General features: G+C 41.0%; 1 protein-coding gene and 1 long non-coding RNA gene across 10 annotated transcripts in view; one reads left to right on the top strand and one right to left on the bottom strand.

Moving 5' to 3' along the window:
* nav1a (neuron navigator 1a) overlaps positions 1 to 6,259 on the bottom strand; it is a 76,481-nt gene extending 70,222 nt beyond the window's left edge. For all 8 annotated transcript variants that reach the window (XM_072449870.1, XM_072449871.1, XM_072449872.1 and 5 more), the window contains exons 1-3: positions 6,109 to 6,259; positions 3,296 to 4,096; positions 3,085 to 3,179 (exon numbers count right to left, since the gene is read on the bottom strand). In XM_072449870.1, coding sequence (XP_072305971.1) covers positions 3,085 to 3,179; positions 3,296 to 4,089 — 889 coding nt within the window. In that variant the 5' untranslated portion in view covers positions 4,090 to 4,096; positions 6,109 to 6,259. The remainder of the gene's footprint in view (positions 1 to 3,084; positions 3,180 to 3,295; positions 4,097 to 6,108) is intronic.
* Positions 6,260 to 11,608: 5,349 nt separating this feature from the next.
* Positions 11,609 to 14,055, top strand: LOC140363366 (uncharacterized). Of its 2 annotated transcripts, none has more exons than XR_011927144.1 (8): positions 11,609 to 11,669; positions 12,432 to 12,635; positions 12,706 to 12,752; positions 12,869 to 13,122; positions 13,186 to 13,308; positions 13,399 to 13,539; positions 13,608 to 13,740; positions 13,805 to 14,055. It is a non-coding gene; the product is annotated as an uncharacterized lncRNA (long non-coding RNA). The 2 variants fall into 2 exon arrangements; XR_011927143.1 differs by having other exon boundaries at positions 12,706 to 12,792.
* Positions 14,056 to 14,464: the final 409 nt, after the last annotated feature.

The following is a 14,464-nucleotide window of genomic DNA, read 5'->3' as shown; positions in this document are numbered from 1 at the left end:
ATCTAGTTATGTACAGTAATTGTGTTGAAACTAAGTCCAGGGATGTGTATCCTCTCGACAAAAGCAATAGATTTTATGTTCCTCATTACGCACATATAAAGTGGAAAGCTTTTTACAGCACGACTCTGGGCTGTCCCGCGGGAATGTACAGCACAGACCTTTTACAGCTAAATGAAAAGTGATACAGAGTCAAAATCACATCCATCTTCCAAACACCATCTGTGTACTGCCACACACACACACACACACACACACACTGCTCAGGGACACAAGCTCAAATGCACCTCTCCGGAGAGGCCGAGGTCAGGAGGTCTGGGCCTAATTGAAAGACCACATGGAGCTACAGTCACATTAAATGGCCAGGTCTTCATCAGAGGCTGCACAGGAGACGTAAGGATAAGGAAAGCTGATTGCGTTACCAATGATTTTGAGAGTAACCGCACTCAAAACATCAACTTAAGCGGATTTTCCTTTGTTCGGGTTTTAGGCACAATTGAATCACAGGACCCAGACCGTATATATTTGCGAGTTTACCCATTATTTATTTAAATTGGACCTGTAGTACATTGGAATTTTAACTTGTGTAGATTTTAATTGCATTTACTGATTTACTGGTCGCCTCACGGAGCGGTCTCTACGCAGGAGGGTCCGACCACAGATGCATCGAAGAACCATCCAAACCTGCCAATCACGGCCGGTTATTTCGAACGCAGAAGACGTCTCCTCCCACATAATCCTTCTATCGCTCAGAACAAAACATTCAAATTGTTCTCTGTGTTATTTTTTTGTCACTTTTTCCCCTTGTAAAATGCCATGTTTGTTCACCAGACGATGCGTGTTGTAAAGTATAGTAAAGGCATGCGGTGGTCTTGGGCGTCCCGGGGCAGCTGGACACAATAAGACACGAGCTCAACGGTCTGATAGCTCTGTTTTGATGTTTAATGAGCCGTAAATGATCTCTTTGCACAGATCTAAAATGATTCTCAGCCCTAGCAGGTGAGCCCCAACTGTTTGATGTAGCGCTGTGATTGAGTTTTATATAGTTATAAAATGAAAAGCTGAAAAGAGGCAGTGATTGGTGGAAACACTAGCTCGTTGTTGCACATGGGACGGTGGTTGTTAAATGAGGTAGTTTAACATTAACCTGCCTTTTAATCTATGTTCCCCTAATTATTTGTCCTCTTTTATTAAAATTCATGAACTATCCTTTTCATCTTTGAACCGTTTCAACCTTTCCCCTTTTTCTAGCAGGGGCCCTTTTTTTTTGCCTCCCTTAGTCAGATTTTTAAATTACAGTTATTACGGCGTCATGATCCCACCCTCTGTGTAAATGCAGCTTCAGAGCAGCACTAACATACTCGAGATCAGTTTCTAACGCCTGCGAGGGCCAATTACAAGGGCTCAACCGCAGTCCCGAGACAGTTTTAAAGAGAGGAGCTGGTTCCCTGGAGGACCTCGCCCCCTTTTACACAAGCAGCTGCTCCATACCCCCAAAAAGACTTTATGTGCAGTTTATTCAGTGGTGCAGTGTGGAGGTCAAGTGTCAGAATTCAGGTTGATCCAGGACGTTTTAAAACAAGAAAGTGTCTGCAATTAAGAATAAGGTAGAGCAGTGTGAGCATGAAGTCCGGTTTTATTATGGAAAACAACCATATGAATGAATTAGCGCCAATAGTCTATTGTTTTTGTACTTTCCTCACCATTTCGCAATTGATCGGAGCAATAAATGTAATCAAGACAGCAATTTGATTGATTGCACAGCCCTATGTGTAATTTACAGTTACAGTTAAAGTACTTTTTGATGTAAAGTCAAATTGGAAAGAAAAAAAAGCCAACTCAGTCCAGCCATGTGTGTTCTTTCTCATTGAACAAACAGCCAAAGCCTTAATGAAGTGTGCATAAAAATATATGTCCTAAATGTATTTGTTTGTCGTACTTAAAAAGAAAAAAAGTCATTTCATTTCAGTTGCTGCTTTAAATCATCTCCACCTAAACGTGTTTTTGTTCTGCCTCATGTTCTTTGGCTGCTCAAGACCTTTGCTTCACCAGAGCCTCACACACTTCGTTGCTGAAGCCCATTCGCAACAAACAAACAGGCGACAGTCTCGCCTCACAGCAAGAAGGTTGCGGGTTCGACTCCCAGTCCAGTCCGGGCCTTTCTGTGTGGTTTGCCCCATCAACCCAAAACATGTACAATAGCAATCCTGCAGCGAAGATAGTCCTGACCAAGCCTAGCACAAAGATCCTCTGCTCCTGAAGAGATCCCCCAGTGGCCTACGGGGACAATGCACTGTACCTTAACCTTAGCCTCAAACTGACCACAGACGACGGGGGAGATGCTGATGAGGTCATGCTGGGACAGTGGCTTGCGTCGGACAAAAGCGGTTAAGAAAGAAAGAAAGAAAGAGAAAGCATCGGCAAGAGAAAGGGCAGGACTTCCTGATAAGACGGGGAAGGTTAATTCATATCAAGTATATTGTCTAAAAGAAAGTACTTGCTGACGAGCTGATTCAAATTGAAAGAACATAAACTTGCTGTGTAATTTTTCAAACTGTTACGTTCTACAATTTATCAACGTTTTTGAACATTTATGATGGATTGCCAAAATAAGTGGACACATCGTTGAACTCATCCTCACAATGATACAATAAATTATGTTCTCTCTTCTTTATATACAAATAAAATAAAATAAACATATTTGAGATTACTTTAACAACATCAAGATTATATTTCAAGAAAATAGCAACACTACAATCACTGAGCCATCGCAGCTACAAACACTTTTTTTAATCCCTTCTCAGCTTCACCGTAAAAAGAGAAAATACTAGAATGATGCTCCACTTCTGGCCCAATGAGAGCCACAAACACATTGAGACTCAGCATGGCGACCTCACTGAGTTTTAGCTTCAATCAGACCCAAAGGTCAGCTGCTCGGTCTGGTGCAGTTTAATGTCACCAATATGCCTCATGACAATGTTAGGCACGTCTAGCTCTACTTGACAGAAAACACTGTGCGTTTCACCAGTAGCTGACCAAACTAAAGCAGCCACATGTGTTGTATAAATGTGCATAGATGGGATTTACCAGGTGTTATGTCATTGCAGCAGATTTCAATAGATCCCGAGGAGCAGTCACTCAGTTCGTCGATCATCGAGAGGTCACTTTCTTGGATCTGGACTCTGGAAACACAATACATCATCAATTGCCATGGAACAGCACAGTTTATAGCGACATACAACACATGACAAGGCAAGACTAGTTTGACTTTATGGGCTTGTATGTGGTTAAGCCTCACCTGAAACTAAACGGAGCGACAGTGGCCATGTTGACCTTAGTGTCTATGGAGATGTCTTCTTTTAGAGGGCGTTGGTCATGCTGATTGACTGATGTTGGCGGCAACGACTTCAAGTTGAACTCCATTAATGGCTGTGGCAGAGGCGCAGGAGAAGAGGTGGGACTACCATCCTCAGGAGTCCTCATCTCTTCATCTGATTGGCTCAAAGAGTCAGTGCGGTCCTTTAAGGCAGCTTCATAACTGAGCTTCACTTGACTTTGATAAGTTCGAAGGTTACTCTCTCTGTCCCTTGCGGAAGCGGACACTGCGTTCGAGTTGAGCCCACGTCTAAAGTGTTGCTCTGAGTGTTGGTTAGAGGCCCCCAAAGTTTGATTCTTATTGACGTAGGTGTTCCTGTTTCCATTTTGTTCAATGTGGGAGTAGGGCGGTTTCCCCAGATCTAGTGTGTCTTTAGAATGCGGCGGGGTGATCCTGCGATGGGCGATTGGACTGCTGTAAGCCGACCGAGACGCTTGGGGAACTGGAAGCGCCCCGGTCCGCTGAAAGAGCTGGCTTTTCAGGTTGTGGTCCCTGGCAAAGAACGCAGGGATGCCCGAGTTGCGTTGGCCAGGAGAGGGAGAGTGGACCGGGGTGTGAGTGGGCGTGACTTTAGGACTCTGTGAGGACATCCTGTGCTGGTTAGAGGAGCGCTGGTGGGGGTCTGCTTTGGGGGACATGGGAAGACGGCTGTGAGGATGAGGGATCCCTGAGGATGAAGACCGGGGAGCAGACTTCACGTTGACTCCTCCGCTCATCGTTGATCTGAAGAAGCAAGAACAAGAGATAAGTGCGCTTACTATAGGTTTTTTCCCACAACGTTATATAATGTAAAGAACTCACTCATTCCTGACACGGATTATAAGGTTATGTTTGCTGTTCATCGATGGAATGTGACCATGTGCGTTAACATATGACAAATAGGGACACGGTCTACCACGAGTTCAGCTTATTCTCAGCAAAGAATTGACAGTGTGCGAATCCAATTTGCCTGCTAGACATTCAAAACACAACACACCACTGATACAAACTCAAGGCTCGCAGGCAGGCCCACTAGTCAGAGCAGCATGTTCTCCAATAACTGATTTATAACACATCATCAAAGACAAAGGCTCTCTTTTGTATTATGCAATGTACAATGGCGTTTTCTCACAACATGGGTTAGTCCTGGATTAGTCTCAGTTTAGTCCTGGTTCTGCCCTGAGACATGCTAACTCTAATCTCTAACACTGTGAAATAAATACATCTAATTGATTGTTTCGACTAGTTACACCAACAGTAAAAAAAAAAAACAGCCTGCTAAATCAAGTACTACACTTGATAAGTTTGTAGATTAGATATATCAAGATCATTTGTAGAACACAAATGGAGAAACAGGTTCTAAAAGCTCCATAACAACAATAAAAATCTACTTGAAAAAACTGCATTACAATGGCGAAAAGTAAGAGACAAACATTCCTTTTGTGATCAGTATTGACTATAAGAATTTGGGTCTGTCCCGTAAAGCCCTGCGAGCCTCTCCAGGAGCTCAGGTGCAGAAGGCCTCAGTCATTTGTATGGAAATGATGTAGTCTCCTGGGACAGACTGAGGTCACACCAGCACTACCCCGACTCTGATAAAGACACACAGGCTCAGGTGCTCACACTCCGTTTTAACAAATGGAGGATGAGTCATTTTAAAACAAATGACAAATTAATTTAATCTCAAATGGCCAATCTTCCTTTTCATGGGTCCAACTAATACAAGACGTGAAGCAGTTGTTAATGTTGTGAGACAGTCATACAAAACAAAGTATTCAGTATTTTAGTTTGGTTTTACACTGATGTCTATTACACACTAAATGTAAGTGTATCTATTATATTATCTATTGTAGTGATTATTTCCCATTCAAAAAAATCCTGAGGCGGAACTGCTCATCCAAAAAGGGAGCTAGTGCCATCTGTTGGACAAAGTGTGCCATGACAGATGACAGAATATTCTAACATTGTTCTGATTGGAGATTTGTATTAATCTCTCACCACTTGAAGTCTTGTAGTAAATGTAAATGTCTGTATAATGTGATGTATTAACTGCTCTACCCTAACTAACATCAGGGCGGCAATAGGCAGGGTTTGCATGACATCACAACATTCTGGTGGAGTTTGCCTTCGAGCGATCAGATTACAAATGTATTTGAGCTGGTTTATGGTTAACATCTATGTGATCACTGGGTCAATGCAAAAACAAATGACACAACGTTCTACATCTTTACTTACAAATTAACTTAAGCAACATTATTTCCCCACATTAGCTTGAATAACCTTTAATAATTAACAAACAAGCAACATTTTTGTCAGTTGAAATGAAGTTAAGCCATTGATTAGATTAACTGAATATGTTTGCAGACTCATAAAGTTCCATATGTGTGTATTGTGTGTTATTTCTGTTTCATTTCATTCAAAGACAGTGCTATGCCAAAAGCTGTATAAGCCCTGACCCGGCCTCAATGAACAAAAATGCAATAAACCTTAAAATGTTTGAAAGAAACTCATGCTGAATGACCTCATTGCGTCTTAAAAGATACAAATCCCCACATCCAAAAGAGTCAGGACATTGAAATGAACATCCTCTGACTCATCCCCAAATCAATAAGTGTGGTGACTCTGAAGGACATCACAGAGTCAATGTTTGATGGTGGCACCTGGCGCAGAAGGTCAACTATGAGGTCATTTAGCTGCTTAATAATCAAACATATAGTCCATAATAAGTGTCAAAAGTGCCAAATTCTCAGGCTTACCTCTGAATGGGCGCAGTGCTTCTCGGGACGTGTCTTGGCGGGACACGCGGAGCTGGCAGGAGGTACGTCCCTTCTCCAACGTCCCTCTAACAATGGTGTGTTTTTTCCTGGATCACTGTTGCATCCTCATTGCTGCGCTCCGATTGGTGGGCGCTACCTAACCATTCACCGAGACAGGAAGCAATGACAAATAGAAATAACACTTTTAGCCAATGGCAGCCCTCTGTCCTGACGTGACTCACATCCACAGCAATTTTAAATGTTTGTTTCTCTGAGCTGACAAAGAAATCATACAGTCAAGTTTGAATAATACAGTCAAGTTATTGTTTATGTTATTGTGAGCCAATGGCCTGGATGGAAATTTACTTGTCCCGCAGTGACCCACAATGACACGGTGACACACAGAGTTGAAAATCCAGATGTGAAAGTTTTCAGAAAATGTCCTGGAACTATGCTGTGTGTTTTTGTCTTGTTTAATTTTGTTTCAGTTGTGATTTAGATTCATGACACAATATTTTTTCATCTATCAAAGCTGGTTTAGGCCTGGATTTGTTCTTGTTTAACAATTTTGTCCCATAAAACAAACCAATAATAACACTTACTTTTCACTGATAATTGTTTCTCTGATTGAAAAACTTTAAATAAATACAGGTTTTGGAGCATGACCATAATAGCTAAGTCCACAAATAGAACATATCACCAACCCAGCTTATTCAGGATAGAGTAATGATCGTATTCTCAATGGAAAAGTTGCTGCATCTTCCAACACAGCATCATAACTGATACAGTACAGGCAGGAAAGGTCACAAACAGAACAAACGTATGCGCACCCTCCTTTACAGTATGTCCCTGTTCTGTGCTGGCGCTGCTGCAGCTCTAGTAAGAGAAAAGTAGCTAATCGTCCTGCTTAGATAATAGTGCGTCTGTGTGTGCCGACGTACATAGATAATTGAGAGCTGTACGTGCCTGGGCTTAAGATATAATAAAGCACATCAAGGACATGCTGCGTGGAGTCACATGCAAAGCACAAGGAGGACAGGCATTTAGCTAAACATACTGTATCTGTCACTACTACAGGCTGATATATGAGCGAGAAACACTACGATACGCATTCTCCCACACTGAACTCAAGCTCCGGTCTGTTTGTCATTTCCACCATCCAACACAGTGCGTCCAGACTTTTTTTTTCTTCTTTTTTTAGTATGCTACTGGTGCCGCCCTGACTCATACAGGGCTCTATACAGCTGACTCAGGCACATATCACATCATGTCACCTCTGCTTCCCGTATATCCCCTTCCCCCTCTTTTTCATCCACTTTCATCCTCCATCACACAGTTTGCATCTCTCTTTTCACTGCTACTGTCCAAAATATAAGCTATTGATAACGAACACACGGAAGCTTGACAGTTATGCACATCAGATTCTTTTATTTTACACTTCCCATTTCCAGTTCACATGAGACATATTCTAGATTTGGCATCAAGTTAACACAGGGTGGCTTTCTATTATTATACATGTGGGACTGGCACTAGAAAATACACCAGATACTTAACATACAAATAGTATTATAACAAAAAACTCTACAAAAATAAGCATTCACTAGTCACAAAGTCTAAATTCAAAACAAATGAATGGCCACTCACCCTTAAACAGCAAGAGCTAAGATGTAAAGCAGAAGTCCAGTTAGTTCCCCATCTGTATTCTGCGCAGGGTTCTACTCTGGCTCAAACCCGCTCGACTTTTGGCTGTCCCGGTGTTCTGTGAGCATGTGCGTTTGTGTGTGTTTGTGTCTCCTCGCTCACGTCACGCCACTCGTGTTGCTGCCGCAGTACGCCCGCAGCCACAGCCCCGCCTCTCTCCTCACTTTCCCTCTATCTCTCTCTCTCCTCCGCTGTCTCTCCGTAATGGACCTGTTGGCTTGGGCTGCCTCCCTGTGGTGAAATATAAGCTCCGTTATAGCTCTCTGCGCCATTAGCTGGAGCAGGGCATCTATGTGTGTACGTATTGGTGGGTGGGTGTGTTTATAGCGCATGACCGGCCTGTATAAAGTGAGTAATGCGTGATAATTAAGCAGATGTAGCCACAAAAGTGAGGGGACCGAGCTCTTATATGCTTACAGCGCTTAATTGGTGGTGAGAAAAAGTGTTTTAGAAAGACACCTAAAGCTAGAGTCACTGGGAAAATGACTAACAAGGCATGTGCGAACCAGATGGAACACAAGGAGATTAACACAGTTTTTGGGGGTTACTTGTGTCAGAGCTAATGCCAAGTTAAACATATGCATATTGTATTAATTACTTGATTTTTCAACTCTCATTACACTGTAGATGGACCAGACCACATGAACTAAATCAACTCATTTCAACTTCAAATTAAGGTTTCTTAGCCACACATGTGTGGACTATGTGGTGTGCAGTAATACTTTAATGGCATGGTTCAAAATAAGCATTTCCTCACCACACTTTATCAAACATTTATGAAAGTCAAGTAGAAAGTGTCAAGCATCAGAGTTAAACTAAATCAAACCTGCAGCAAAGTCTTGGTTTGGTTAACTTGTCCCTCTGTTTTTGACGGACGGTAATGGCTCAAATAAGGTAGTTCCAAATTTTTAAACGAATAAAAGAGCAAAGATGTAATAATTTACCCAACAAATCAGAATGAGCAATGTATACAAAGCTGACAAAGTTAATGCTACAGACAAAGTAAGCTGCCCAAAACAATCAATCCTCATTTTAAACCTCACAATATAGAATACTTCACCTCTGTCACTGAAGTCCCTCTTATAATTGTCTCATATTTCTGCTGCGCTTGCACCGACACATCCTTGAATATTTAATGTCGAATTCATACCATTTTGATACATAATATGGCAATTAAATACGAGTCTTTGTAATATATTTAGCAGCGATTTGAAGGAGACATTGGTGTTGTCGATCGATATTTCCACTTCTAAAGCTCCTTAAGCCTTCTTGCCGCAGTAAAGTACAGTCTGAGAGCTTTTTGGTTGATCACATATTGATCGGGGATTGACTGTGCTAACCCTGGACGTGGCCCGGCTGTCTCCACTGTAAATAACCACAGAATCGCTCTTTGTCACATTTTACCACATGTGATTGGAAAGCAAAGTCCCGTTGTGTAAAAAGGTAGGGCCCACAAGAACTTCAAAACATGTGATAAACAGGAAGTGTGCGTATAGCGTTGCCTACTAGTTTTGCTTATTTTTGGTAAACAAAATGAGATAAGTCCTAGACCCTGAGTTGAATTGGGAATGAATAAGAATACACTGACAAGAAAGACAAAAATAAGTCTTCACAACATCGAACAACATCACACAAATGTAAAATCTACAACTGAAGGCTCCATGCAAACATTTAAAGTAACCTTTTTCATATTCACTTTAATTATCATGTCAACAATAAAACTGTCCTGACACACTGTACACTGTAATGACACGTCCCTCCCCCCTCACCCTACAATGTGCCCTAGAGGACGTAAACAACAACACAACAAGCTCATTCTCACCTCTAACGTTTGCCTTTGTTTCAACAGCCACTTCTGCAAAATCCCATCATCAACCACACGTACAGCGCCTCATCACATGATCTGTTGCTTTGTCTGAGTGGCCCATGCGAGGGGAAGTCACTGCAAACAGGGGGATTATGGGTAACGTGTGTGTACTATAGGCTGTCTATGTCTGTGTGCGAGGGGGGGTTAACGTCATAACTAATCGTCCCATGTCCCCTAAGACACATTCATCTGCCCCAGGATGTAGACAGGCGCTGCGCTCACAATGGGACACTTGTGTGACTGTCCCCCTGAAGGGCGCAGGGGACCAGGGGGAGGGGCTTACATGTTGATTGGATGAAACATGCCTCTCACATATGACCTTCAGACTAATACTTACTGTAGCATTTAAACACTAGATAGATGTAATTTTATGTTTCACAAAATATACCATGGTCATTAGTGGAAATTAGTGTGATAAAATGTGAATATATGATTATATTTCTGTGATGTATTTTATCTGCATAATAGTGATATTTTATCTGCATCATTAGTCTGAGAGAAGAACGGGTGTGTGACAGCATTTATTTGTGAAGGGGTCGTAAAGATGGCCAAAGGATGTTTACCCTAGGGGGGGGTGATAACCCAGAGGAGTCTGGGTAATGTTTACCCAAGGCTTGATCTCTACGGAAAAATACCAAGTGCCTTGATGTGAAGCTGACCAATGAGAAATGTGACCCGCCTATTCCAGAATATCTAATAAAACCAACCAGCATGGGAAAAAACGGTGTGAGACGCGGGGGTGAGACGCAGGAGGGTCAGCCAGGCTCCTTACAACGGCTTGGCTGACACAGTCCCCGCGTTTTCTCCCATGCATGCCACACAAATGTCTGATGTTTCTGTGTCGTTTCATATTCTAGGTTGAATTGTGTTCTCAATGTGTTAAGGAATAGCATCGGGTGTATGTCTAATTCCATGACAATTAGTCACTAACACGCTTTTGTTAATAACATAATAGTAATCTAAAGTATTATTATTAGTATAATTATGACAAGGCTTATTTCACAAATGCTAAGATAACTCATTTAAGAAACTATTTTACCGGTAATCAAGATTAGTCAGTGAGTCTGTATAACAAACTAGAAAAAATACTAAACATAAGCTACATAGAATTAAATTTGATTATTATTGGAAATACACAGTTAGTTAAAGGAAAAATAATAAATCAATTTGAGACTGAATGGTTTTATGTGCTGTCCACTTTGTAAGTGCTGTGTCTGTTTATAAGTGAGGATGTCAGGCCCCTGTGACCCTCAGGGGAAAGTGTACCATCCAAACTATTTGACAAAATCAAGTCAGATGCATGCAAAGAAGGTCATATTGTTGTCCTAGTGCATTCAAATTTAACAATCTATTCAAGTAAAATAGATGAGGATGGCATTAACATTTCTGCATGGAAGCCTTTTAGGATAGAATCAGGTCAATTGATTATTGAGATAACTAAATAATTGAATAAAATGTTATCTGGACACAGACTCCAGAGCATGCATGTGCTGAGAGACAAGGTTTTATAACTCATAAATTACATTAAAATATCACAACATTCAGTGTTTCTGTTGAATAAAGGATTGTGTCTGTAAATATGCTCCATGAGGACGCGCTGATGCGAGCCGCGTCACCTCAGCTTCACCAGGGTCAGATTTAGTAAAACTCTCATATTCATGGGCTTGTTGTAATCTAACCAACTAATTGATTAATTGAAAAACATAATCCATGGGTAAATTACCTCTAGTTAACTTGGTTCAGTATTTGTAAATGTGATGTTTCTAAAGCCTAACCCAATTGTTTGCATGTTTAGCCAGAATGAGGACAAATTCCCACTAATATGCTATATACTTAGGCTGCCTAAGGCTAGACTTCCCTGCAGTGTCTTTTTGGTCTTTACAATACCTGTACTAACAAGTTAAACTAGCTTGGACCTCTGGGAGTAAACCAACCAGACATCCAAGACGGTGAAGAGAGCGCAGCAAACACAGGAGGGTCAGAGGCCACGCAGGTAAGACCCCACTCTAAACCTACGCCTGCTTCTACTTTTGTGTCCTGTGTAGTTATGTTGTAGAAACTAATGTACAGTTTTTTCTCCTGAAAATCCAATCGAACAAAAAGATATAAACATTTAACAACCACAGTAACTTAGTAAGTTTAAGTAGATCATATTAATGTGGACTTACCCACAACTAGTAATACTAGTTAGGACAATGGATAAGCCTTTTTTTTAATTTACAGTACCCTTAGCCTGTGTATTATCGCAGATGTTTTGTTCATTTTTTTGTGAGGTTTCAGTTCGTAAGATAGTATAAGTAGGAGAAGTATAATATGAGCAAATTATTTATCAAATATTTTTTTTAATTCCTCTTTTTGAGCTTTTGTGGATGCTGACAGCGCCCCGACCAAGCACATAAAACCAAGATCAAACAGCAAACAAAACAAGCTGAAAAATATATATTTTTTGTAAGATAGCACTGCTGCGTTGCTTAGGGACATATGTACATGTAGCATACCTTCTTCAACAGGTCTTTAACCTGCCACTAGGGTGGACGTGTTCACACAAGGCTTTCATTAGCTACTGCAGGTTTTGCATATGAAAACTTTCTGCCCATTTTCTTGATGACAGAATCTGACGGGGGCAAAAACAGAAGGTTATTATCGACAAACCATACAATAAGAGGTATACATTACTAGTCGTACTGAATGTTGTGTTTCTATTTATATGTAAAGAACTTTAAAGAGTCAATTTAACTTTATTGTCTTCCTTCAGTAAAAGACTGGAAAACTGTGCCCGACCCAAAACAAGCAGCATGGCTGGTATGCAAGGAACTCATGCAAAGAAACAAAGAGTCCGGGACACTTTTTCTCAGTGTGTATTTATGAAAGGATAAGGAGAAGCAAGACCAAGAACTAGTGGCTTTTTATAAGCAAAACAACATTCAGTGGGCGTCACCTCTCCGGTGCAAACTTCGAGGTAATGACTTGAACCTGAAGAGCTGCTGCCGGGATTGTGCTGTTTGAAGTGAACTGTAACCTCTCCACAGGTGATGTCGCAACAGGGAGTGGGGTCAAGCGCCACATGTTGTCAATGGTGCTTTTTAAACTTATAAGTGGATTTCACATACATATAGGTTAGACATAAGAGCACACAAACATTTGTTAATGATACAACACACTCCTTATGCCAAGTTATGTCTTTTGTTTCAGGGAGTATGACTATTACTAAACTATTTGAAGGTGAAACTGACCACCTGATCCCATCTATCTCACACGAGTTCTTGGACAAGGACATGTTCACTATGGCAGGGCGGATGATTGGACACTCATTCTTGCATCAGGGCCCAAGTTTCTCAGGACTTAGCCCTGCCATAATCCATGTCCTGTTTGGAGGTTCCGATGAGACCTGCCCTGTCAGTGTAGCAGACTGTCCCGACACAGACGTCAGGGATGTGGTCACTATGGTAAGATGAAGGATTAACTCTAAATACACTTAGTCAATGTTGTAAATAACATCTTTATTTCAGCTCCATAGTGAAGTTGAATTAAAAAATGCAGATTCAATAAATGTTCTGTGCTCATCCTGGGGCCTTCCAACACCAAACGTCACCAACAGAAAATGGCTATCCAAAAAGATACTTCAACATGCTGTAATGTCAACCACAAATAACTATTACATAATTTGCATACTATTTACATAGTATGTTTCTTGGTAAAGATATCTGTGTTGTGTTTGAAAGATCATTGAGGAAACAAGGGAACAAGTAAACCAGCTAAGACTAGGACTACAGGAGACAGGCCTTTGGCCACTTTTAATGCAAAGAAGAGATGTCATTCCTTGTGTATTTCCAAGATAATCAGAGACAAACGTAACACCGCAGGTAAAAGAGCAAAACAGATAAACATATGATGTAAAGATGCTTCTAATAATGCTGTGGATCCATTTCAGGTCATCCTGGACTGCATCATTTGGCCGACATCTGTGACGGTTTTCTTTGACAGTAATCAAGTTACAGAAGATGAGTCCGACTCTGTGGACATTGGTCGAGTGTCCAGCTACTTACACAGATTTATTGAAAGTGGTATGTACTTTATTCCTTTAATACATCTACAAGGTGGCACCACTAAACTCCTCTTTTACTTTAGCTGCTCCAGCAGAACTCAAGAGCCTCCTGAAGTTCTGGATCGGATGGGAAAAGCCCACCACTGAAATGAAAGTTGAAATTGTGAATGGCCCTTTTCCCTCAGCGTCGACCTGCTTTGCGAAGCTGAGGCTGCCACAGCATTATGAGAGTTACAAGAGGTTTTTATCAGGATCTGTCTGCATGCATATCAACCTCTAACTCTGGCTTTGGATGTGAATAGAACATATTTACACTAAATAAACACTAAATAAGAATTTTGTCCTGACATTTTTTTCCAATAGATTTAGATAATAGATAGACTTTTCATTACTAAGGATTAATCACATTTGCAAATAAATTGGAACATGAATTGTAATGTCCAAAATCACAAACATTACTATAAATGAATGAGTGCGCTATGCCAGAAGTTTTATTTATTTTAAGTGCTTTTGTTATTGTTATTAGTATTAGTATTATTATTATTATTATTATTAGTATTACGGTTGTACAAAAGACTCTCTGTAGAACATGTTTGGTCGGGTTGTTTGCTGTGGGTTCGGTTCGGCTGACGTTTGCATGCATTTGTAGCGTGTGGAGTGTCCAGCAGAGGACGCTCCAGCCATGGTTAGACGTTAGACTTTAAGTTAGACATAGACTTGACGTTAGACGTTAGACGTTACAC

Source organism: Eucyclogobius newberryi, unplaced genomic scaffold (assembly GCF_026437365.1).
Source record: "Eucyclogobius newberryi isolate DKJ021-1_F unplaced genomic scaffold, fEucNew1.0.hap1 SCAF_17, whole genome shotgun sequence".
In the NCBI taxonomy this organism is placed as follows: Eukaryota; Metazoa; Chordata; class Actinopteri; order Gobiiformes; family Gobiidae; genus Eucyclogobius; species Eucyclogobius newberryi.
Note: the sequence above shows the minus strand (reverse complement) of the source record. Positions and strands in the feature narration are given on the sequence as shown.